Raw genomic sequence first — 27,036 nt, 5'->3', positions numbered from 1 at the left:
AAGTTGCACTTAAGCGCATAAGCCACCTGGAGCCCAAGTGCAAGCATGCACTTGAGTGTAGATTTTAAAAATAATGTAAAATAACAAAATTTCCATAAAATATAATATAAAAAAGGTTTTAAAAATGAAATATAGTAGTATATTTAGCCTATTGTGGGACATGACAATCAAGTGATCAATTAATTACATAAAATTCGCACATAACATTTTATATACTTCTACTATGGTTTACAAAATATACACAACCATGATACTTGATAGCCATAATCAAAATAAAAGTACATGGTTTAATCAAAATACACCTAAATGGAAATGACCAAAAAAGCACAATGCAATCCTGAAGTATATAATATCCTCCTCTTATGTGATGCCCCAAATTTCAATGGACAAAGTCAACTCTGGGAACCCTTCGTACATTCAAAATGGAAATTTTCGGCTTCTAACACCATTGGTGACGTCAACTCCGGTACGCCGTTGATCAGAGGCCTACCCACTAGGTCGCCTGGTCTAGGGGGTGGGTTTTGTTCATTTTTCGTTACTCGCAAGCCCCTCGTACATCTGAAACAAGCAGTCTCGGCTTCGATCTTCATCTTCGGCGTCAACTCTGGCAATGGGTTGACCAGAGAGGCCCACCCTCTAGGTCGACTAGTCCCAGTGATGGGGTCTGTCTATTTTCCGTTACTCGTAGGCCCCTCATACATCCGAAACAACCAATCTCGTCTTCAATCTTCGTCGATGGCATCAAATCCGACGATAGGTTCTGTGTGGTCGTCGGCTGGTGATTGGATGACTTCGGTAGGTCATTGTTGATAACAGGCACAAGGCCCACTTCAAGAGGCCTTGGATGTTTAGCCCGCAAGTTTTTTGGGCTAGGTTGTAGCTTTGCCTTTCTCGGCCTGAGTGTAATGCCTCTCCTGACCCAACTTGTTTTTACTCAGCCCACCTTTGCCCAAGCCTGAGGCTGACGGGCTTAGACCCAAGCCCAGTCAATTATTATCCACTTGTTGAATCATGTTGTTGACCAAACTTCTTAACTGTATAGCATATCTTGTTTAAGAAGGGAAAGATCTTCTTCCCTCTCCTTGCATCCTCTCTCGGTCAGAGAGCTTACGATTTCAACGTTATTTTTGCAGACTTGAGCATGCCGTGCACATCTCCGTCCTTCTCCCTCAACGACTATCTCCTTTACTTTTGAATACTCTGAATTACCCTCCACCCGTGGTGTCACTGCTACTGCATCCCCAAGCACTCATTACCATTTCTTGACTATCGGTAGCAAGTCCCGATGACCAGACCACCTCTGCATAGGACTTAGGCAAAGTGTTCATTGACCCTTTCTGGTTTGAGTTTTGAGACATTGACAACCCAACCTTTCTCCCCTTCCCCAAGTTGCCGTAAGCTTCCTGCAGTGCAACCACCATTTTTTTCCACCCTTTTCCCCTCCATTTCTTCCAGTATAAAAACAAAATTCCGTCTGCCACCATTGCCATATCCCACTAACGCCATATATCGACCTTGAGCCTTGGAACATCTCTGAGCAATGTAACTTCTATGACCATCCCTTGAGTTTGCAAAGAACTCCTTTTTATCACCATGTGAACATTCCTCAAGGGCTCTAATGAACTAGTTCACCATGAACATCTCCAGGACCAATGCTTTCGTAACCTTTCAACTTCTTTCGATTATGTGAATCCATCAGCTACCTTCCTCAGACAGTTCAGAAACTTTAGATACTATAAGAATTTGCTTCATGAAACCCATGATAATCTCGTAGTTAAGCACCAGAAATCATAAAAAAACACATCCTAAGAAAATTACATAACTCTAACCTATTTTTAGCCTATACTTATACTATAGTGTCTAATTACAAGTTATTATACTATAGTATTACATATTATTATTCTATAGTATTATATATTATTAACTTATTATATTAGACTCATTTATATAGTAGCGTCTAATTTATTTCTATAGTAGACTTATACTATCGTGTCTAATTACATGTTATTATACTTATCAAAAAAATAATTACATATTATTATACTATAGTATACATATTATTATATTATACTAGTGTCTACTTTATTTATAACTTATTTATATACTAGACTTATTTATATACTTGATTATGTATGGTTGTAATATTATGATGTTTACATATACTAAACTATTAGTCTATTTATATTATAGTATAAGTATATTATTTCATAATAATTAGCTCATATTAGTATACTATTGAATTTAACTATATAAGTTCTAGTTATATAACTATACTAGTTTATATGATCAATATATAAATAATACATATTTTTATAACATATGTATAATATTGGAGTCAGTCCGATGACACCTCCGACTCTGACAAAAAATTAAAAAACAAATCCTACTCCGACGGTGCGGAGTTGGATTTTTGCTCAGCCTTAGTTACACCTTAAGTATAAAACCATCATCATTTTCATTAGAGGATTTGTAATTTTCGTCATCTTCCTCTTCTACTTCGTCTAAATTAATAGCCTCAACTTCATTAGGAGTACATGTGAACAATAATTTGAACCATTCTCCCTCCCTAGTGACCTCACTCATTATCTCATGTTGAATCATTCTTCTTCAACTCCAACAACTCTAGCAACTGTATTCTAGGGAAAAGTGATTTTGTCTTCTTCCATTGAAGCTTTATATATTTGAGGAGAAAATTGTCTCTTCCAGTTTTCCATGCTAACAGATATTTTATATATTGTATTCTTTCTTAAGTATAAAAAATTTGTATAATTTTTCTTTGAAACTTATAAAGTGTATTTTTTGCGCTTTAAGCCCACTAGTAAAAGTGCAAAAAAAGGCGCTTAAATTGCCCTTTTGTAAATGCACTTGGACTTTGGTGAGCAAAGTGCTTTACCCTTCGCACTTTGTGTTTTACACATAAGCTTGCTTTTAACAACAATGGGTTTTGCATCAAAATATGAGGCCAAGGTATAGTAGTAAAATTTGAGTTGATGCTCCAACATCATTATGGGTTTTCCAGTTTAGAAATACTGGAATTTAGGTTTTTAAAGTCATGTCATGCCAATGAGCATGATCATAAGATCTTCACTTCCCTTAGTATTCAATTGCCAAGTCCTCAACTTCACTTGCTTAGATTTTAGAGAAACAAACAAAGAAGTCTAGAAAATTGTTCTTGTTGTTACTTACCAAAAAAAAAAGTGTTATTTACTCATCCCATAAGAATAATGAATGTTAGCCTTTACGAGAAAAAGACATGAAGCATTGGTAATTAATTCAAAACTTGACAGTTTTCCCATCTTTAGTATTTGGATTTGATTTTAAACCTTAGCTTCCCCTGGTTAGAACCTAAACTAAACAATTTAGTTGACATCTTCCCCATCAATCTGAACTTTTAGGCAATCGGTGATTAAACATGCTTTTAGTGCAGTGATCCTGAGTATGAACTATGATTCCCCATTTCAATTAAATGTTCATGTGTTGGACTCACTTATTAAGGGAGAGTTTAGCCCACCCATAAGGGTGTTTTTAGAATATAAATTTTAATGATTAAATTCAGCTTTTCCTTCAACATAATCTTTTGAAACAATTGGTTATTGAACAGTCTCGATGAGTTTTTAAGAATAGTGGCTTTTACACCTGCAATGACTCCTATTTCTTGTACTTCTTTTTCTCCCTTTGAGCTAATATGAATTGAAAATTCCCATTGATTTATCATCACCATTTTGCATGAGTCCTATGGTTGTGTTATCCTTCTCCTTGTCATGTTAGTGGTAGCAATATCAGTCCCATCATCACCCTTCTCATTCATACTTCTGCTTACATTTTTGTTGAATAATGACCCAATATTTATCATCTCTTTTATTGTAGTAAAATGGCATTTAGTTGATTTAGGAAGTTCTTTCTAGTCACTTTTCCTTTCTGTTTTTTTTAATTTCCCCCTTTAGTTATTCTACTTTTCCCTATGATTTTAGGAACCATACGTTCGGACCCGAGAGAACCCATATTTCAATGGTCTGTTAAAAGGAGATGATCTGGCTACCTTTGACTCTCAAGGGAGTATCAGCAGCCAAAACATTTCTCGGTCCCCATCAGATATTGGTGACTTCAGACATGGACTCATTTCAAATATGTCTGGAAAGGTCATGGACTCACCATACGAAGATTCAATCTCAGATATTATTCTTGGACCCCTTGACTTTGACTTTCAAGGAAGTTCTGACAGCCAGAGCTTTTCTCAGCCCATATCCGATATTGGTGACACAAGAAACAAAAGGAATGTTTCAAAAATATCTGAGAAGGCCATGGATTCACCTCTAGAAAATTCAGTCTCAGGTATTATTCTCGAAAAGTTTGATCAGCCTTCATCTGAGAGGTGGTCAAGGTCAAATAATTTCAAAACAACTTCATTTGTACCCCCAAGTGTTCAACCAGAGTTAACCTTTGACCTGGCTGTACAAAATGATTCAATGCTTGATGCTAGTCCTACAACCTTTGAAGGAAACGATGAGTACCATGCTTTAAATTATCTGGGAAGGCCAGTATTTGAAAAATCATACTGCATGGAAAAAAGGAAGCCAGACCTCTCAAGGATTCCGCTTCCTCCGTCTGCTGCTACGTTTTATAATGGGTCCTCACCAGAAATGGAAATTGTTGAATCATGTGAAAGTGTCAATTTGTTAAATATATATTTGAAAGCCAGAAGGGATGATGTCAATGCTGGTGTGCCAGGAAAATTCTTACATGCAGTAATGGGGCAAGATCTATCTGGTAATCCCCTTTTTCAACGCTTATTTACCTTGTCATGCTGACTCATTATGATGCTGAACTGCCTTGCTTTCTATTGTTGGATATGCTTATACACAGAGTCTGAAAGTTTATATTCTAATTCAATCCTGGGCTTTTCTGTGACTATCCTTCAGCATGGTGTTTGTGATGAGGCAATACAATTATGTGTTATATTTCACCTCTTGAAATTTCAGAAATTGTAATTATACTCAGCTAGGATGTTTCATAAAGGTCATGCCCAATATTTGGTTAACTACTTGAAGTAGCGTGCGGCCAACAGAGAAGTGGCATTCAATTATGTGTTGGATAATCAATTCATAGTGACATGCCTATTACATAAGGATACAAATTTCATTTTAGGTGGTGTTTTCCCATCAATTCATAATTCATTGAGGCTTTAATTCTGCTTTTGCATGATGTTTTATTTCATGAATGTGTAAAATAACTCCCAAAAGTTCGCAATCACAAAGCACTGACACCTATTCAAGACTTGCATTAAATTTCAAACTTCAGGCATTACTGGACAAATTGACTAGCACTAGGTTGTGTGCCAATTGTTTTTGGACCAAGTGGTATGACCAGAGGAATTGACTGCCCTTGTTTTGGACCAACTGGCATCTCTTTGTGTCTAAAAGAAAGGGTGTAGAATAACTCAAAGAGTACCCGAGCCACATGGGCGCATAGTCTAAAAAGACTAGTCAAGGTTGTATTGGAGCCCTTGGAGTCATTCTAAAGGACAAGGACTTCCCCATCCCAAGCAATGTGGGATTCCCATTCTCCACCTTCCTATATTAAATCCAGGGTATTTTAGTGTGGTCGTGGGTTAAATCCATATGGATGCATCAGTTATATTTACCAATCAAAAACCTGCCACATACCTGCTCATTTCTAGTTGTGCCCCAAATATCCTGGTAACCTTTTTTGCAGAAAGTATTGCATGTAGTGCTCTTATAGTTGAGTTAACAAATTCCAGAATTGCCGTAAATTTTCTTTTGAAATATATAAATACAATTTTCAGCATTGCATAAAATCAAGTAATGTCATTTGATGAAAATCATTAGTTTTATTATGAAATTTGCTACTTAAATAAACGGGATGCTTCTTTTTTACCTGAGATTAGTGAGTATGATACTTTACTGAGATCTCAGTCACAAGGCTTAAGGTTCTTGATACTAGATACTGGAGTCAGGATCAGTACAAATGTAAGTTCATTCTATTTTGTTAAAAAAAAAGGTTCTGAAAAGGAAAAGAAATGAAACATAAAGAATATGTGTGCTGTAAGGTCCTTATGATTTCTTCAAGAATGGAAACCACCATGTAAACCAATTATAAAAAATCATGTCAGTCTAATTTAACATAGTCTGACTATTTACAGATGTTGGACTAATTGCTTCAACAGTCATGTATGCCTTCTACTTGAATGAAACATGCAAGAGCGACCAGTTGTGCACTGTGCCTGTCATCAACATGAAGAGGGCAGACCTGGGTTCTCATGCTGAAATTAAATGGTTGATTGAATCATGCCAAATTGATCAGTCATCCTTATTTTTTATAGATGAGGTGTGTTCTATATCGTTAAGTCCTTAGTTTTTAAAGTATTTCATGGAGTAATCATGCTACATGTTCTAAGGTGGTTGTTAATGTATTTTGATCAACTTTTGTGGTTACTATTTGATTTTTTTTTTGTTTTTTTTGTTTTTTGGTGGGCAACTATTTGATTTGTTAAATAGAACAAAATATCTAATTAAACTTATTCATTGCAATAGTTGAGAGAAAAAAAATGGAAGCTGTTATATATAATCTTCAACTGCCTGAGCTCAAGCAGTCTGTGACCTAGCAAACTGATTCCTTTGCTGTGAAATCCCCCGTAAATGTTTTTTCCTCAAATAGATAGTTATGTTATAAATCTCAGATTCTTTCAAGTCTCAATAAGGTGATTAACTCATTCTGTAAGTTTTCCCCTTTTTTCCTACCAGTGAAGACTAGTAAGGTCCTGTAGTTATTATTTTCAAATCTGGCCTTGATGTTTGACTGAAACTTTGTTCCTGAATGCTGAATATTGAGCAGATTGACCTGTCATATTATCACCTTTTTGGGAGTCTTAAGCTAGTTCTAGTAAACAGCCACACGCTTTCAATTAAACAAGAGGTAATGTTTTAGAATATCTTTTTACTTTTACTCCAAACTGTGGGAAATGATTGGTATTTTGTAAGTTTCTTCCTGAAACAGGCATTAAAGGAGGCGGTAGTTGAAACCTTCAGTTGCAGAAAGGTATATTTGGTTGCTTCAGTATGGTTGGCTTTCTCATTTTTAACTTGGTACTTCTAAACATCTTTAGAATGAGGATTTACTTTCATTGATTGTATCTCTTTATCACAGGGTGAATCTACATATCCTTGGGTTGAGGCTGTTACTGTTGGACAGGTATCATTTTGTAATTTAGAATGCATATGTTTGTCTCTTTTTTAAAGCATAAATTTTATTGATAAAGGAGTAGGCATAGCCAAGTACACAGGAAGTAATGAATGCATCTTTGTTTTCAGTCATCCACTATTTATCAGCAACTAAGGCCCCGTTTGGATAAGCAGTTGGTCTCATCTCTTCTCAACATCTAAACACTACTCAAACACAAACACTTTTTAATTTCTCTTTAACCCTTTTTCATCTAATCATTACAACTTTCCCAAACTTCCATATAAAACACAAAAAATAATTCAACTTTTTCAAATCCCAAAACAAAAATTATATGAAAAAAATTATATTCTAACAATATTTTAACTTTATAATATTTTTGTTCAACTTTTTCTCTCATTTCCCAAAACCCAATAAAAATCTTAACTCAAACTATTTCACTACTATTCACAAACCATCTGACTACTATTTACAGATTTCTCATCTCATCTCATCTGATTATTCAAATGAGGCCTAAAACTTATCAATGACACCAAAGACAAAAATCTAATTTTTTTTGTTGGGTTTGCAATATTGTCCTTTGTTGTTATAATAGCTTTTACTGTTCTAATAAGCTAATCGTAGTGAATTTATTCATCTTATGGGTTATCTCCCCAACATTATTGGAAAAGTTTTGTAGCATGTTTGCTGAGAAATTTTGGAGGATTCTCTCTCCTCCCTTTTTTTCTCTCCGTACGTAAAAACTTCCAAAAATATTTTCACGTCTAAGATGGTGGCTATGGCTTCTTGATGGTGTTCCTACTGGTAAGAAGATGCCTTCCATGAAATGTATTGTCATTGAATCGAAGGTGTTTGAAGTGAGAAGAGAGGAACGTGAGGTGCTTATCACAGAGAAAGGTTAGAAGGTTGTGAAAAGCCTGAGCTTGGGTTTAGACACTGTCCGTTGGTTATCGAGAACTCTGGAGGCATGTGCGAAAACTGGAAGCAAGGAGTTTTCCTCTGTTCACCGTGAAGGAGGCAGAGCTTTCATCGCACAACGGTGTTCAAACTCTCGTGGCTTTTACATGGCTTTGGTGGAGTACAGTGGGGGAGGCCGCCGCAATCTCATTTTTATCCCGGAGGACAGGGATGGAGCGGGGTGGAGAAACCTTGCAGTAGTGCTGCAGGAGGTTGGTAGCGAAGGGGGTAAAACTTTCCTTCCACCCCCACCTCGGTCATACAGGGAGGCTCTGAATTCGTCTTGAGACTTGCGAAAACCAAAGAAAACTAACTTACGAAAGTTAGACGGCAGGAAGTAAGTATGGTGAAGGAGATGACAGAGCATGGTTGGGGCAGAAAGTAGAAAGAGTGTTGAAGGAATTGCACGATATGCAGTGGAGGATGAAGGACATGTTTGATCAATTTGTTAAGTTGAAACGCTGCGTCGAAGACTTTCTAAAGGGGAGTGGTGCACGGGTTGGGCCTTGGCCCATATGCAGGAAAGAATGTGGGAGGGTCAGATGGGTGGGCCTGTAGCCCAAGTTATGGTTCAGTCCAAAGGTAAGGCAAAGGTGGTGGGCTGGGGAACTGGGCTTCAACCCAAGAGAATGACGAAGTCGACAGGCCTTTCCTGGCGCAAGAAGACCCAGCACAATGAGGGCCCATCAGAGTACAGACCCGAGCCACCATCGCCGGCAAAGACCCAGACGACCCTGCCAAAGGCCATGGAGGTGCCAGCAGTTGCCTTGCCGTCAGCTGAAGTCATATCGGAGCAAAGGGGAGTGGAGTTGAGTAGTTCTATTGCTCCTGTAGCCCCCATCGTCACAGGACATACACAAAACAGATCGACGGCGGTCTCTGTCTCTCTTCGACGAGAACCGCCTTTATTGTCCCTCTGACGATAATGACAACGGTGGCTAGACATACACAGACAACGTTGGATGGTGACTTTTTGACTGGGAAGGCCTTGTCGTTGTCCTCTATAGCACCCATCGCCACGGGATCTGCACAAAACAGGTCGTGGACTTCACAAGTGGCATATGGAGAATTTTTGGCTTCAAACAGTGGTGCTATGGTGGTATCCGGAGTAGTGGAACATGATGAAAAAAATGATGAGCTTTCTGTGAAGGAGCCAAAAGGGGTAGATTTGCAGTTAGCTATCTGTGAAGGGGAGTGCATTAACAAAGGAGACGCCGAACCTTTACGCATGCTTCCCCCAAATCCAAATTTAGACCAGTTCATTTCGGATTGGGTGTTTAAGAAAGTGGAGGACCTATAAACTTGTCTTGGGGTGTCTCGTCTAGGTTTTGAAGAACAATTCAGGGCTCTCATTGTTGCCATTGAAGATAGCCGATCGAAGTCCGCCACTAAGAGAGATAGGGAACTTAATAGGCTTAAATGTTCTATAAATTATGATGTGAAGGAGGGTAGTGGTGGAAGGGATAGAATGAAAGGGAGGGGAGTTACTATTGTCCATGAAATCTATGATCCTCTCATGGAATGTGTGAGGGCTTAATGATCGCAATAAGCGCATCCGCATTAAATCTTTGCTGCAATCGTGGAAGGTTGATGTGGTGTGTTTTCAAGAAACAAAATTGAGGATCGTTGATAGAAGACTTATTCACTGTTTGTGGGGGTGTTTGTATGTAGGTTGGTCTTATTTGCCTTCGGAAGGAGCGGTTGGGGGTGTTCTATTGATGTGGGATAAAAGGATGGTGGAGGTGGCCGAGGAGTGCGTTGGGACTTATTCGGTTGCTAATCTTTTTAAAAATGTAGTAGATGGGTGGGAATGGGCTTATGTAGGCATTTATGGGCCTAATTTGGATGGAGAGAGAAGACTTTGGGAGGAGTTGGCCGGCTTTTATTGTCTATGGGATGTGCCGTGCTGTATGGGTGGAGATTTCAACATTACTCACTTCCCGAGTGAGAGATCAGGTAACTCTCGCACTTCTACAACTATGGAGGAGTTCTTTGAGTTTATGTTTGATTTGGACCTTATGGATCTCCCCCTTATTGGGGGTGAGTTCACATGGTCCAATAGCAGGAGATGGTCGAGACTTGACAGATTTATTATTTCTCCTTCTTGGGAAGCCCACTTTCCGTAGTTGAGGCAGAAGCAGCTGGCCCGGGTTTGTTAGGATCATTTCCCTATCTTGTTATATTGTGGTGGAGTTCATAGGGGCCGCCAGTATTTCAAGTTTGAAAATATGTGGTTAACAGTGGAAGGATTTGTTGAGAAAGTTCGTTCTTGGTGGTCTTCTTATTAGCTCATGGGTACCCCTAGCTTCATTCTTGCAGGTAAGCTTAAGGTTTTAAAGCAAGATTTAAAGAGTTGGAACATGGAAGTCTTTGGCAGTATTGACAACCAGAAGAAGACAGTTATAGGAGTTGGAGGGGCATGTATTGATGGGAGATACTTCCGAAGAGGTACTGTTGAGGAAAATGTGGTGAAGACTGAACTAGAGAGGGTGTTGTTGATAGAGGAGATCTCGTGGCGACAAAAATCCAGGGCTCTTTGGTTAAAGAAAGGGATAAATGTACGAACTTCTTCCATAGAGTGGCTAAGTCACATAGGCGCGCAACAACACTGTTGACACTCAAGACAAGTAATCAAATTCTCTCTTCCCCTATTGAACTAGAGGATCATATTGTATATTACTATGAGAACTTGCTTATGGAACTGACTTGTTGGAGGCCGAAGCTTGATTTGCCTTTTGAGTCAATTGACATATAGAGAGTGCGAATTGGCTGGAAAAATCTTTTGAAGAAGATGAGGTGTATAAGGTTATCAGCAGTAAGGCTAAAGACAAAGTGCCTGGGTCGGATGGTTTTTCAATGGGTTTCTTCCAACATTGTTAGGAGATTGTGAAAGGTGATGTAATGCAGGTTTTTCTTGAATTCCATGCCTTCAAAAAATTTAAGAAATGCCTTAATGCGACCTTCTTAGCTCTCATACCAAAGAAACATAGGGCAATGGAAGTGGATGATTTCCGTCCTATAAGCCTGGTGAGTAGGGTTTACAAAATTATTTCGAAAGTCCTTGCTAATCGGTTAAGCTTGGTGATGGAGCAAATTATTTGAAAACCTCAAAATGCCTTTGTACGAGGGCCCCAGATCCTTGATTTAGTTCTCATTGCCAATGTGTGCTTGGATCACAAGTTGAAGGAGGGCACACCAGGCATCCTATGTAAACTTGATATGGAGAAAACATATGACCACGTAAATTGGGATTTCCTCCTTTAGGTCTCGTTTGTTTTTACAATTCAGCTCAACTCATCTTATCTCATCTCATATAATCATTACAATTTTCCAAATTCTCACACAAAATAAAATAAACAATTCAACTTTTTCAAATCTAAAAAAAAAATTAATATTAAAAAATATATCTTAATAATATTTTATTCTTAACTTTAATCTCAACTCATCTCATCTCATCTACGAAAACAAACGAGGCTTTACTCTCTTGGGAGGTGCGGTTTTGGTGATAGGTGGATTTCATAGATTCGTCATTGTATTACTACTACTCGATTCTCAGTGTTAGTTAATGGTCCCCTGCTGGTTTCTTTAACAGTTCTCTTGGATTGAGGCAAGAGGACCCTTTGTCTCTATTCCTTTTTGTTATTATCATGGAGGCACTTGGCCGGATGGTGAAGGCTGCTGTTGAGGGTGGTTTCTTTAACTGGATTTTCGGTGGGTAATGGTACAAATGGCTCTATTATGATCTCACATATTTTATATGCAGATGATACACTCCTTTTTTGTGAAGCGGAGTCGGGGCTTAAGGTCAACCTTGGCAAATCTAAGATGGTGGCAGTGGGTGGGGTGCCTCAAATCAGCAACCTAGTAGATCTCTTGGGGTGTAAAGTGTCTTGTCTGCCTATGAAATATTTGGGCCTCCCCTTGAGGGCGACTTTCAAAGCAAGAGCTATTTGGGAAGGGGTTATTGAGAAAGTGGAGAAAAGGTTGGCTGTGTGGAAACAATTGTATCTATCGAAGGGAGGACGGATTACACTAATCACAAGCACTTTATCTAATCTCCCGACCTATTTCCTATCTTTATTTTCATTGCCTGCTGGGGTGGCGAATAGGATAGAGAAGTTATTTTGGGCTTTCTTGTGGGGTGGTTTGGGGGAGGAAAACAAATTTCATCTTGTTAATTGGAATAAAATTTGTTCTCCAACATCGAGTGGAGGTTTGGGTGTGCGTAATCTAAGGACTTTTAACAAAGTGTTGGGGAAATGGCTATGGAGGTATCATTTGGAGGGTGAGTCATTGTGGAAGGAAGTTGTTGACTCTAGGCTTGGAGGTGCTTGGGGTGGTTGGTGCACTAATTTAGTGAGGGGGCAGTATGGCGTGGGTTTGTGGAGATATATTGGGGGGGGGGGGGTGGGCAATTTTTCGAAAAAAACACCCGTTTGGTTAGGGTACTAGAATCAGGTTTTGATAAGATGTTTGGTGTGGTGAGCGCTCTTTGGAAAGGGCCTTCCCAGCTCTCTATAGCATTGCAGCTAAATAGGGAGGTTGCGGTGGCAGATGTGCTAGTGTTTGCTCGTGGTGCTTATCAGTGGGAGCTGTCTATCGTTGCAGAATTTTTCAGCTTGCTACACTCCTCAGGAGAGACAATGGCACAGGTTTGACAGAATACAATAGAGAACTAGTAGTAGCAAGAAGTTCACAGTGAAGGCATATTATAAAATGGCTTCACAAGGTAATGTACCTTTCCCGTGGAAGAGCATTTGGAGAGGTCTCACGTACCCTCCAAAGTAGCCTTCTTTGTGTGGACTATAGCCCTGGGGAATATTCTAACCACAGACAACTTACGGAGGAGGGGCCTCATTGTGATGAATTAGTGTTATATGTGCAAAAAACACGGGGAATCAGTAGATCATCTTTTATTGCATTGTGAGGTGACAAGAGAGCTGTGAGATGGGATATTTAGTAGAGTGAATGTTGCTTGGGTTATGCTGTCAAAGGTGGCTGATATGCTTGCCGGCTAAAAGGGTATTCAAGGCTATCCCCAAGTGGCTGCAGTTTGGAAGATGATACATTTATGCATTATGTGGTGTATTTCAATGGAGAGGAATGCGAGGTGCTTTGAAGATAGAGAGAGAACAATAGCGGAGCTTCAGAATTTTTTTCTACACACTTTACTCCTATGGTTTTCAGCTATGTCCTTAATGAAACAATGTGCATGATTTCTTATCTTTAATGTAGTACTTTTAGAATGTATTTAAGTGTTTTCTTTTGTATACTCCCTGTGTACATGGGCTATGCCTAATTTTCATTCATATCAATAAAACTTACTTCTTACTTATCAAAAAAAAAACAATTATTGGAAATTCTTTTTTTTTTTTTTTGGGGGGGGGGGGGGATGGTGGAAATTTTTAACCAAATATGGTATAAGGTGTCCTTGGCGACTTAGGCCAATAGGATTTATGTTAAAGTCAAAGCTAACATCTTTGAACAATCCACCCCCACTTGTAGATAAAGAGTGAGGAAAGGGTTAGAGCTATCACAGCTTGTTGCCCTCATTCCTCAAGTTGGTCTTAATTGCATTTACAAAAATAGGCTATGCCCAGATGCTATCGATAATGATTGTTAAGCCAATAGGATTTGTTTTGAACTAAAAAATGCACCCAAGCCTTTATGGCCACATTCGGTGCATCCAATGTAATGTAGATGTAATGTAGGCTATCTCTATCCAGCATTGCACCACAGGCTCTGAAAATAGCAACCACTTTGGTATTATATTATATGGAGACCTAGTGACCCATCCACGGTACTTCCACTGACATAGAAAAAAGGAGAAGAGGAAACTGCAAACAAATCTAATAAAACATACAAAGATGTTAGATGTCCGTTATTATGGAATATTGATTAAAAATATTATGGGTAAATTAACTTCTGTGTCCTCAAAACATGATCCTATATCACTTATTCCACGCAAACTTTAAATTCTTGCAATTCGGATCCAATTCAGATATTTCAATTTCAATTTTCACCTTTGGTTCAAATCATGCATTAGTTTGGATAAAAATATCTTGACATACATGGCACATGTATTTAAGCCTCGTTTGTTTTCACAATCATTCTCAACTCATCTCATCTAATCAATACAACTTTTTCAAATTCTCACATAAAATAAAATAAACAATTCAACTTTTTCAAATTCCAAAACAAAAATAATATTAAAAAAATATATTATAATAATATTTTATTCAACCTTCAACTTTCATCTCAACTCATCTCATCTGCAAAAACAAACGAGGCTAACTCATGAAAATATGAAATTGAATTTTCTAATTCAAACCAAACCCAAGAAATGTTCAACGTCCAAAACTGTAATTCCGAAGAGGGGAAAACAAAGCAGAACTTTCCATTCTTTCAGAAAGTTTGAAAGAATGAAAATTATGATGTGAATGAGGGAAGTGCGACTCGAGGGAGGTCTATATTCTCAACGAAGAAGACTCACTTGTTGAGTAAAATGGCTAACTTCTTGAATTCCATTCTTTTAGGAAGTTCCAAAAATGACTTAATGCAACTTTTTTGCTTTTATCCCGAAGAAACTTGTGAGGAGGAATGTTTAGGGTCGGGAGTGCAGTTGGGAGCTGTGTCTGGGGAAAATGTTGTTCCTAAGGTATCTCTTCCTCTGATAAACAATATAGCGGGTTCATCATCGGATTCGGTTTTGCATAAGGTTAACGAGATTCAACAGTGTGTGGGGATTTCATATGAAGGATGTGACGACCAATTTACAGTAATACTCACTGCAATCGAGGCGGGCCACTCGTTTGAAACCAAATCAAGATTTAAGAAAATCAAGGAGTTAAAGCATCTTTCTTGGGCAATCAACAACGACACTGAGGGAGGTAGTTCAAGTCAAGGGAAGACTAAAGGGAGGGCATTATTTCGTCGTAGAGGGAGTTTTAGGTGGAGTATTAGTATTACAGGAAACAAGGGGTTGGGATTGGGGAGGTGTGTTCTATTCCCATTAAAGCTTGGTGTATTTTGGATAGATTTATAATTTTCACAAGCTTATCAGTCATTAGGGGCTCTCTAGTATAGGCTAGGTGTTTCTTGTATACGCTCAGTGTACTTCGTTACTCCTATTGATATTAATATATATAATATTTGTACTTATAAAAAAAATATGGGTCTCAGATGTGAAAGATTTTCATCCTATTAGTCTTTTGAATGGGGTTTATAAAATTATATCTAAGGTCCTCGCCAATCATTTGAATACAGTCATGGAGAATATCGTATCAAAGCCTCAAAATTCCTTTCTTAGAGGAAGACAAATTCTAGACTTGGTACTCATTGTCAATGAATGTTTGGAGAGTAGAATTAGAGCTGGAGTACGAGATATTCTATATAAGTTGGATATGGAGAAGGCTTACGATCATGTGGATTGGAATCTCCTCTTTTATCTGCTTGGGAGATATGGTTTTGGGGAGATGTGATGTATGTGGATTAAGCATTATGTATCCACAACATCTTTCTCTGTTCCAGTAAATGGTACCCTAGTGGACTTCTTTAATAGCTCACGAGGATTGAGACAAGGGGACCCATTGTCCCTTTTTGTCTTTATTATTGTGATGGATGCACTTGGTTGGATGGTGGAGGCCACTATCTGTTTTGGGGGGGGGGGGGTTCCTCTGTCGGTGGGATGTTTAAACAATGGTTTTGTCAAATTTTCCCATATTCTATTTGTAGATGATATATTACTCTTTCGTGAGTGGGATTATGGCTAGGTCCAATCGTTCTGGGCTCTCTCTCTCTCTCTCTCTCTCTCTCTCTTTTTTTCTTTTTTAAGTAACAGATTTTATTTATGAAAATAGGCATAGCCCAAATATACAGGGGGTATACAAGAGTTTATACCCAGTTAAGAGGAAGATATAGAAACAAGAAAATCATGAAAATCTAGGCCATTGCAATCTACAACATTCGCCCTCAAAAACAAAGTTTTAACAAAGAACAATCTAATCTCCTCCAATGTCTACTTCTCTTTAAAAAATCGATCATTTCGTTCATTCCATAGGCACCATCTTCCACACAGCTGTGGTTTGTGGAATTCCACCCAAATTCTTCCAATTGGCCAGGAGCTCAACCACCGTAGCAGGCATAATCCAAGCTAACTCCAATCTTCTAAAGACATCATCCCATAGTGATCTAGCCACCTCACAATGCAGTAGAAGATGATCCACGGTCTCACCATTCTTTCTACACATACAACACCAGTCCGCAACAATCACCCGAAGTTTCCGTAAGTTATCCATAGTCAAAGTCTTGCCCAGAAAAGCTATCCAAGTAAAATACCACGCCTTAAGAGGCGCCTTATTTCTCCAAATACTTTTCCATGGAAAGCTATTGTGTTGTGGATTGATGAGGGTCTTATAGAAAGAGCGGACAGAAAAAGCGCCTTTTCTAGCAGGCATCCACCACAACTTATCAGTTCCTTGAGTGCTCACTCTCATGGCATACAAGGTGCTGAAAATCAGCAAAGCTGCCAACTTCCCAATCATGGGCCATAAAGTTCACTTTCAGTGGATTGAGCCACCAAACATCTCCATGAGATCCGCCACTGATGCTTCAAGTTCACATGCAATCCTGAAAAACTGTAGGGAATGTGTCTTTAAGGGCTCAATCTCTACGCCATAAATCATGCCAGAATTCTATTCTAGATCCGTTACCCATCACGATTCTAGTGTGCCGAGCAAACACCCCCCAACCTCTACATATGTGCTTCCAAACTTCCACTCCATTCCCCCTTTGTACCTCCCTAGTACTCTCCCCAAAAAAAAAAAAAAAACAATCACCATCCATCTTCCATAAAGCTTCCCTCTCCATGTTTATGAATGTTATTTTATTATAATATTTTACAAATAGCAAACAACAGATATAATCTATTTATAATCGAAGCTACAAATTAACCATGTGATATATGGTTCCAACCCCAACTTAGTTTCTTAAGAACCATGAAGCTGACATAAGACTATTCGGGAAGGAATAAGAAGCTTATGCATGCTTACCCCAAATGCATTTTTGATGCTTGAGATGGGATGGCACCTGGGAGACTTGGACCTACCTCAAGCATGCTCCCACAGTTTCATGGCAGATACTACTACAAACTTTTTCTCACTGTATTTTCCCACTGTTGCATTTGATAAACTATCTTCCCCATAACTGCATGTATAATATCAAATGCAAACATCAGAAAAAAATAACAACCTTTTGCAATCCCTGTTCTTGGCAATTTATTCCAAGAGAAACATACGGAGCATCATTTCTGAAAGAGTATGTTTCTTCTGTATATAAGGCGAAAGATTGGGGTAGACTACATGCAAGCCATGCAAAATTGTTTTTGAGGGGAAGAATTACAACCTTATTTTAGGTATTTGTTTAGGAATCAAATGTTGAGTGTGTAGCCTCTTGACCCTCAATACATGCATAAAAACATTTGTATATGATGATGTATGCTGGTTAGCATATAAAAAGTAGCGTCTTCATACCGTATTTTAACCCTATTGTATGATGGCGTTCTGTTTATTTATATGCAGGATTGCTCATGCTGTACACTTATATCTGAGAAGTTTGCACTGACTTCACCTGAGATTTTGACCGGACAAGGATTCAGTAGACTTTTGGTACTGGGTGCCATTTAGCTCTGAAGTTTCCAAATATTTTTCATCTTTTTTTATTGTACCATGTTATCTCTCAACTTCTCATCTTTTTGTTTATTCTCTCTCTCCTTTTGTTCTCGTGATATATTCAAGATTCTGTTTGCACATAATTAACTCTCATTTCATTGTGTTTACCAACTTCAAGCAACATTTTCCCTGATCAATTGCTTTGAATTAAGTTCTCTATTTACCCTTTTGCCTAACTAGAGTAATTATATTTTGGTCCTAACTCTCCTTCAATTTGGATTTGATTTTTTCTGGTCTTCCTATATACCTGTAGCTAGCTGGCATCCTCACAGATACTGGAAATCTTACCCACCCTCACTGTACCTCAAAAGACAAGTACATGGTTACACTATTACTCCATGGTGCTGGTCACTTTGGATGCAAAGGCCTCTACTACATATGTATGTTCGCCGTCCCCTAATAATCTCAATGGACTTATTTGTAGATTTTTCTCATTACATCTTCTACAACTTATCTAAGAAACGACATATATCATTTGCAGTGAAATACAAAATGTATGATGTGTCTGATCTCAAAATAGTCAACATCTTGCGCAAGGATTTCAAAAAGTGGAAAAGAGTAGGTCTGGACTCGTGTTAACCCTTGTTTTTACCACCTAATATGGTACTGAGTTATTTTTTATGTTGCCATGACGCTTTTTCAATATTTCAACGACATTAACTTCTTCAGTTTTAAAGGTGACCCCTAGATTGATCAGATCACACCTATTCACCAATTTCTCATAAGAATAGAAAAATAGAAGCTAGTTTTAAGGTTATCTGAGCTCAATCACTAAACAGTTTGGCTTATATTTACTGGAGTAATGCATGTTAATGAAAATATGATATCCAGGAACTTTTATTTTAGTGGTAGTAATTAACGTCCAGATTAAAGTGTGAACTAAAATTTCATCAATATAAATTAACTATATATTATGAAGCTTTAAAATCCGGATTATCAAGTGTTAGAGGACATGTTTGTAATTAGTATAAGTGTGTGAGGGTATAAGTGTCAATTGTATGTAGTGTATATATATGTTTGTACATCAATATGAAATGGATAAGATCTTTCCCATATGTATCTACATGGTATCAGAGCGTAGTGTACGTTGGATAGATCTCAGTAGTGTACGGTGGTTCATGCCCAAATCAATACAGTGGTTCCCTTTGTCGTCAGCGACGGTAAGTGTTTGAAGTGGTTTTCGGCCACTCTCCGGCATCTTCTCCGGTACTGGGCACCAAGGGTGGACTCGCCGGCCTTGTCTATGGTTACCGGCATCGTCGTCGCCGCCGGAATCGATATGGTGGTTCCCTTTTTCGTCGGCGATCGAAAGTGTTTGAAGTGGTTTCCAGCCACTCTCCGGCGTCTTCTCTGGTACTGGGCACCAGGGGTGGACTCGCCAGCCTTGTCTGTGGTTAACGGCATCATCGTCACCGCCAGGAAGGGCCTCCGTCGCCGGCAAAAGGTTGAAGCCCGGAGTGTTTGGTTTTAGGTATAAGTTATCCAATCCTTGAGTTTGAATAGCCAAAACCTGGAGTAAGAGTGTACTCCTATCCGGAATAACACCTGTTTGGTAACACGTATATGGTATTCTTATCCTCGTTTAGGATAGCTTAATCCTATTTCAACTTAGTTTTAAACCGGTACTAGTCTAGACCCAAAACACAGCCGATACAGACCCGAAACAACCTGGTTCAGACCCGAAACAGTCCGGTTCATACCGGTTCAGCCCAATACAGATCCGAAACACTGATTCAGGCCGATACAGGATCGAAATTGTGGTATTCGAGTTGTTTTTCGGGTACTTGGGCTAAGTATCTACATTTTCAGATTGTGTTTCTCGAATTTTTCAAGTTGAATTGTGTTTTTTCTCAGATATTGTGTGGAGTTTCTCAGATATGACAACTAAATTTGAGTCATAGGTATATGATGCAGTTACCTCTTATGATGCTCCTAGTGGGTATGGAAATCGAAATGGTAGAGGTGCACATGAGGGACGTGATGCCAAAGGTAATCGCACTCGAGGTCGAGAACCTCGTAAGTGCACCCATTGTGGTCGCACTAACCATTTGGTGTACTATTGTTGGGATCTACATGGTAGATCATCTGGGTCTGCTAATCAGGCCATTTGCTAAGATGCTACATCACAGTCAACTAGCTCTAACTCAGGTATGATTAGTATATCGAAGGATGAGTATGAGTGGCTTTTGGGTCACACACGGGCCTCATCCTCCACAACTACTCTTACTCACTCAGGTATAGCATCCGCATGTCTTGCCTCGTCCACTCAAGATCATTGATTCAGAAGCTAATGAACATCTGACTGGCCTGTCCCCTGTCTTATCTAAATTAGATATTGTAACATCTCCAAAAAGTGTTACCCTCGCTAATGGTTCTCTTGCTAAAGTTATAGGCATTGGATCCACTAAGTTCACTAACTCTATATCTTTGTCATCTGTTCTATATGCTCCTAGTTGTCCCTTTAGTTTATTGTCCATCAGTAAAATTACTCAAAGTCTTCAATATTCAGTAACATTTTATTCCTCTTCATGTGTCTTTCAGGATCTCAAGATGGGAAACAAGATTGGTACGGGGCATGAAGCTGATGGCATGTATTATCTTGATGTTAAACAGTCACCCACTCGAGCCCTTACATCCATATCATCTGCTAATGAATGGCATTGTCATCTTGGTCATCCATCTCTTTCCTCTTTAAAGCGTCAGGTTAAGAATCTAGGAAATGTGTCTCCCTTTCCTTGTGAAGCATGTCAAATTAATAAACATCATCGTGTGTCGTTATACCTCAAGTTGATAAACGAGCCTCAAGTTCTTTTGAATTGGTTCACTCTGATATATGGGGACCAATCAATATTGAATCAAACACATTTTAGTATTTTGTCACATTTATTGATGACTACTCTCGTGTGACATGGGTGTTTCTGATGAAGGCAAGATCTGAACTTCTTTCCATATTCAAAGTGTTTTGGAAAGAAATTAAAACTCAATTTAACAAAAGGGTTCAGATTTTGCGTTCAGATAACAAAAGAATTGTTCATCAAATTTCATTTTCTTATACACCCCGACAGAATGGGGTGTCTAAACGCAAAAATCATCATTTGTTAGATGTAACCCGAGCATTTTTACGCACATGCATGTTCCTAAACGATTTTGGAGTGATGATGTTCTTACTGCTTGTCACCTTATTAACCGTATGCCTTCATCAGTTCTCGATGATTCCCCTCCTTTCTCCATCTTGTTTCCTTCATCTCCCCCATTTACCCTTCAAAAAGTTTTGGGTGTGTTTGCTATGTTCATAACCTTGGCCCAAGTTTTGATAAGCTTGATCCACGTTCTACCAAGTGTTTTTTTGTTCGTTATTCTCGGACTCAAAAAGGATATTGTTGTTATAGTCCTGTTCTTAGACACTACTTCACGAGTTCTGATGTTATCTTTTTTGAGTTCATACCCTATTTCTCTGACATAGCTTTCGAGTGTTGAGTGTGATCCTCTACCATTAGCTAATCTTACACTTTCCCTTCCTGTCGCGGGTCCTCCACCTCCACCTCCACCTCCACCCCCTCCCCCAGCTCCTTTACAGGTTTACTCGCGTCGCTCGTGACTACCGGCTTCCATGCCTTCACCAACCGTGTCTCCATCTTCAAATCTTGAGTTACCTAGTATTTCAGACTCTCCACTTATTACTCTCTACCAAGGTACTCGATCTTGTGTTACTCAACATCCGATTAATCAATTTGTCTCATATCATGCCTTATCTCCTTCATTTTCATGTTTTACCTCCCAACTTTCAAAGCTTTCTAATCCTAAGACAGTTCAGGATGCCTTATCTGATCTGAGATGGAGGACAGTTATGAAAGATGAAATGGATGCCTTTCACCATAATAAGACATGGGATCTTGTTCCACTATCACCTGGTAAGCAACCTGTTGGCTGTAAATGGGTATATACAATCAAATTTCATCCTGATGGTTCTATGGAACGTCTGAAAGCCCACTTAATTGCTAAGGGTTACACTCAAACATATGACATTGATTACGAGGAGACTTTCTCCTGGGTTGCCAAAATCTCCTCTATTCGAGTGTTGATCTCTCTTGCTGCTAATTTAGACTGGCCCTTATTTCAATTGGATGTTAAGAATGTATTTCTGCATAGCAACTTGCATGAAGAAGTTTATATGGAGCAACCACCTGGGTTTGTTGCTCAGGGGGAGTATCGAGGTACTGTATGCAAGTTAAAAAAAGCATTATATAGTTTGAAACAATCTCCTCGAGCATGGTTTGGGAAGTTTTCTGATGTTGTATTGGCATTTGGTCTCCATAGATGCCAAACAGATCATTCGGTATTTCACCTACATAGTGATGCAAGTTTGTTGGTTGTATATGTGGACGACATTGTAATTATTGGGAGTGACTGCTGGAATTGCTAGGCTGAAATAGTGTTTACATGATTAGTTTCAGACAAAATACTTGGGCAAGTTTAGATATTTCCTTGGAATTGAAGTCAGTAGATTTAAAGAGGGTATCAACCTATCTCAGAAGAAATATGTACTTGATCTTCTGGAAGAAATCAGCATGCTGGTTGCACGACCTATTGACACCTCTATGGACCCAAATCATAAATTCTTGAAAGAGGAAGGGGAGTTGTTTGGAGATCTAGGTAGGTATCAAAGATTTGTTGGAAAATTGAATTATCTCACTCTCACTAGGGCAGACATCTCTTATGCAATGAGTGTACTAAGTCAATTTTTATAAACGCCTAGGGTCTCACATTGGGATGCGGTAATTCATATTCTTCGTTATCTTAAGCGAGCACCTGGTCTTGGATTATGGTATCGACCAAATGGACATCTTAGGGTTGAAGCCTTTTCAGATGCTGATTGGGCAGGATTCCCTTCAGATAGAAGATCTACTACTGGATATTGTACCTTTGTAGGAGGTAACTTGGTTACATGGAAGAGTAAGAAACAAGCAGTAGTAGCCCGATCTAGTGCAGAAGCTAAATATAGGGCAATGACTCACACTACTAGTGAGCTGACATGGTTGCAACACTTTCTTCAAGAGATTGGGTTTCCAGCTCTACTCCTCTTCAGTTATTTTGTGATAATCAAGCCACAGTGCATATTGCCTCTAATCCTGTGTTCCATGAGAGGACTAAACAGATAGAGGTTGATTTTGATTATCACTTCATTCGAAATAAGATACTAATTGGTGACATTGCTACACCTTTTGTGAAGTCTGGTGATCAACTCGCAGATGTGTTTACTAAGTCTTTGTGTTGGAGTTGGTTAAAACTTATTTGTTTCAAGCTAGGTTTATATGATATATCACCCCAGCTTGAGGGGGAGTGTTAGAGAACATGTTTGTAATTAGTATAAGTGTGTGAGGTATAAGTGTCAATTGTATGTAGTGTATATATATGTTTGTACATCAATATGAAATGGATAAGATCTTTCCCATACGTATCTACATCAAGAAACTATTTCAGAGACCTACTTGACTCAGTGGTTAGAGTATTGCTTTCATATTGCAAGACTCATTGAAGAAGAGCTTTTCTAATGGTATGTAGCTATTCTAGAATACACACACACACCCGCACGTTCCTTTAAATAATATGAAGAATATTAGCTAATAACTTGTGTCAAGTATATATGAAGGCCAAAATTTAGTACGTATTCTAGGGTCTTGATTAATTTCCATCTTTTTGTGCTATTTAATCACTAATCAAGAATACGGACAAGTATTGTTCATTGGTAAGATTTAGACAATTAGTAATTTGGATAAGTTCTTATTTATATACTCTGCTTATGAATCAAATAAAGTTACGATAGGTAGTGTTAAATCAAAATATTTGGATGTTACTCATTGTAAATCAGGAATACACCTAATGGCACAAGGAAAGATATGATTAAGAGATATTTTGATGCGTTTGCTTTGGCTTGGATCTGTTAGAATCCATAGAAATTGGAAAAACTTCTCTTTTATTGTTTTTAGCTTTTGTTAGCTTAGATCAATTTGAATTCAAGGAAATTTAGTATCTTGAGGTTACTGATGCAATCTATATTCTGCATTGCATGAAATGCTTTTCGTGCAAGACATAGAAGCTTTATTCTGCTATTCAATTTAGTTAATTGACATAGAAATTTTAATTCCAGGAAAGCCAGAAGCTGCTGGGTCAAGACTGATGGCGTCACACATCGGGATGAGTTCTATTGCAATTTCAATTGCCGAACTTCTTACTCGTGAAGATTACTCATTTCAAGAAATCAGAAGTTTCCAGCGTCAGTAGTTGATTAGATATAAAACTTCAAATTTAGATATATACCATCACCACACAAAGAAATAAAACAAATTGTGACGGTATCACGATTTTTTTTCAGTTTTTCTCCACGGTGGGTTTGAACTGGGAAAGTATTTCTTTGTTGCATTAAACTAACTTCAAGTACTTCCCTACCAAGTCCTAAGCATCTTAGTCACTGTTCAGAGTTTCCTGTATAGGTTCAAGTAGATTGTCCAAATATATTTCATCGTCTGTGCTGCTCATCAACCTACATTCTAAACTGAAAAAAAGTATGATCCTCAATAAACGAAAAAAAGAACTGCACATACAATTTTTTTTATTATAATTGCACAGAAAATCTAGCTGGCTGTCAGCTTTTAAAAATTTTTAAAAGAAAAGAATACACAGACCAAGTCACGATGGCAACAATGGTCTCTCTGGGGATGCAAAGCTGTGGTGGCAGACACAGGATGAGGATCTGCTGGAGAGCCTTTGAAAGGCTCTCTGCTCCTATGCTTTCTGCTTGCACATCTCCTTTCAGTATACTGTGTACATAATCTCTGACATAATGGTAGTCATGATCTGCTAGCCCTCAATTGATCTAGAAATTAATTCTAATTACAAATATAATCATGTTTCACTGAGGCTAAAATTTCTCTTTTGTTTTCTTTTTCTTTTCGGTTATATCATTTGCATCAGTATTTTTGGCTGAATGAATTTTTGGAGTTTAGTTTTGGAAATGACATTTACAATTGTGCTTTTTTCCTCTAAATTTTAGAGTTGGAGAAACTTCGGCTACTCACGATTGTTTCTGGGTATTATGATTCACAGAAGAAATTCAAGGTTTGGATATGTTCTTATTTTCCACATGTTTTTCTCTGTTCATGTCTGGGCTGACACTGGCAGTATCATGTCACCACTAGGCTGGAAATTTGATTTACTTTTCAGTCATGGGCATGGAAATTTAATTTAGCTTTGGATGAACAATGGGCATTATCTGGTTCCTTATCCCCCTTCTTTTTTAATATGACATACGAGCCCCCACTCCCAGTAATGCAATCCACTGAACATATTTTGATATATATTTGGGTGCAATCCAGGCAGCGAGTCACATTTTTGGTCCCTTACTTGTCATGCCTACCAACAACACACTTCTATCAATTGTCTCCATCCTTTAAAGTTTGTGTAGTTACCACTATTTTATCTCGAAGATACTAACATCACATGTTAATCTCTGGTGTAATTTAGAGAGAGATCCTGGTGTCTGCTGAATCTATGGAGATTATGAGGAACCTAATTCTTTTCTTCGACTCAAATGCCTCCCAACTGCCACTCAAAGTTCTCCATCAACCAGGTAAGTTGTGTTGGAATGCTATTCATATCATGGAACTTGGTAAACTGTTCACTTGTAAGTCAACTAAATTTTGCATCAGAATACACTGCATCTTAACTCAGAGAAGTACATAATGAACCTACTTTTAGGGTAGGTTTGGGGGGTGAGATGAGAATTTTGTGTTTTGTTTCGAAGTTTAAAATATTAAGTTTTAATATTATTATTGTTTTGGGATTTGAAAAATGTATATTGGGATTTGAAAAAGTTGAATTGTTTATTATATTTTGTATGAGGATTTGAAAAAGGTGTAATGATGAGATGAGATGAGATGAGAATTTTGTGTTTTGTTTTATGCCCCAAACCTGCCCTTGTCAGCCTTCTAAAGATGGATTCTTTTATTCTTAATGAAAAACTGATTTTGTTTGGTAACATAAAAACTTATATGGAAATTATTTTTTCTAGCCCCTTGTAGATCTCTGATTAAAAGCCTCAATTCCTTATCATGCAACTCATTAAGGGTTCATAAATCACTATGCTCTTGCAAAAGCTGAAGTATATATTGGCCCTTAATGAGTTGCATGATAAGGAATTGAGGTTTGTAATCAGAGATCTCCAAGGGCGTAGATTTCATAATTTCCATTGAAGTTTTTCCCTTCACCAAACAGAATCAGTTTTTCAATAAGAATAAAAAATCTATGATCTTGCAAAAACTAGTATATATTCTTCAAACCTTCATGGTTTACAGTGCACATCTCATAAAATTATACAATATGCCCAATCTTTTCAACTGCAGCTTTCACGCTCCAAGGTACTTTTGCCTTTTGTCACTGTATGTCTTTCATACTCATGGAGTTACTAGTCAGAAGAATTATAGTAGCTTCCCTTTCGATAACTATCTGCATTCATAGTGCCCTTGCCCTAACTAAAGCCAAGCCCAGCCATGCAACCTAGTAACTAGCTGCATTCAGAGTGTGACATAGTCATAAACACAGTAGCATGATGAAACACCTGTTAGAGGAGCGTTAGTATGAACATAGTCATAAACATGTTTTGCCCACATGATTTCCCAGAACTTTTCCCAAGGCCCCTTTGTCATTATTGATATCTCTATCAGGAATCTAGAAATAATCTTCCAATCTACCCCAATATTCAAATACTAAAAACATTCATAAAGTGACCTCCTATGATAATCTTCCGATCTACAAGTTCTCAAATTCTCTTTGTACTTCCAATCTACTCCAATATTCAAATAACTAATAGCATTCCATAAAGCCACTACCTATGATAAGCTTCCCATCTACAAGTTCTCAAATTATCTTTGTATACAGCAGATATATTATGATTATCCATGATAATTATTCTGCTTTAGTATATTGAACTATTTCATGCTTTTTATAGTTCTAGATCTATTTATTAAATAATGATGCTCAAATGACAGAAGAGATAATAAGATTAGACAAAGTTAATATCCTCACCTATGACTCGTTAGGGTTATCTTCCCCGAAGTAGAAGTGTGATGGAGTTTTGGATTTGCCCTAGTCTATCCCC

At 38.2% G+C, this 27,036-nt stretch overlaps 1 protein-coding gene across 2 annotated transcripts in view; it reads left to right on the top strand.

Moving 5' to 3' along the window:
* The window catches only part of LOC108982521 (exopolyphosphatase PRUNE1-like), a 36,872-nt gene that overhangs the window by 8,505 nt on the left and 1,331 nt on the right, over positions 1-27,036 (top strand). The window contains exons 2-12 of one of the 2 annotated variants that reach the window (XM_018953924.2): positions 3,972-4,767; positions 6,161-6,345; positions 6,853-6,933; positions 7,015-7,056; positions 7,165-7,209; positions 17,733-17,819; positions 18,136-18,262; positions 18,364-18,444; positions 24,031-24,156; positions 24,934-24,998; positions 25,404-25,509. In XM_018953924.2, coding sequence (XP_018809469.2) covers positions 3,972-4,767; positions 6,161-6,345; positions 6,853-6,933; positions 7,015-7,056; positions 7,165-7,209; positions 17,733-17,819; positions 18,136-18,262; positions 18,364-18,444; positions 24,031-24,156; positions 24,934-24,998; positions 25,404-25,509 — 1,741 coding nt within the window. Of the gene's footprint in view, positions 1-3,971; positions 4,768-6,160; positions 6,346-6,852; positions 6,934-7,014; positions 7,057-7,164; positions 7,210-17,732; positions 17,820-18,135; positions 18,263-18,363; positions 18,445-24,030; positions 24,157-24,933; positions 24,999-25,403; positions 25,510-27,036 lie in introns of those variants that run through there. The other variant, XM_035688183.1, reaches the window with a different exon arrangement.

This window comes from Juglans regia, chromosome 3, assembly GCF_001411555.2.
Source record: "Juglans regia cultivar Chandler chromosome 3, Walnut 2.0, whole genome shotgun sequence".
NCBI lineage: Eukaryota > Viridiplantae > Streptophyta > Magnoliopsida > Fagales > Juglandaceae > Juglans > Juglans regia.
This window is presented reverse-complemented; position numbering and strand designations above follow the sequence as displayed.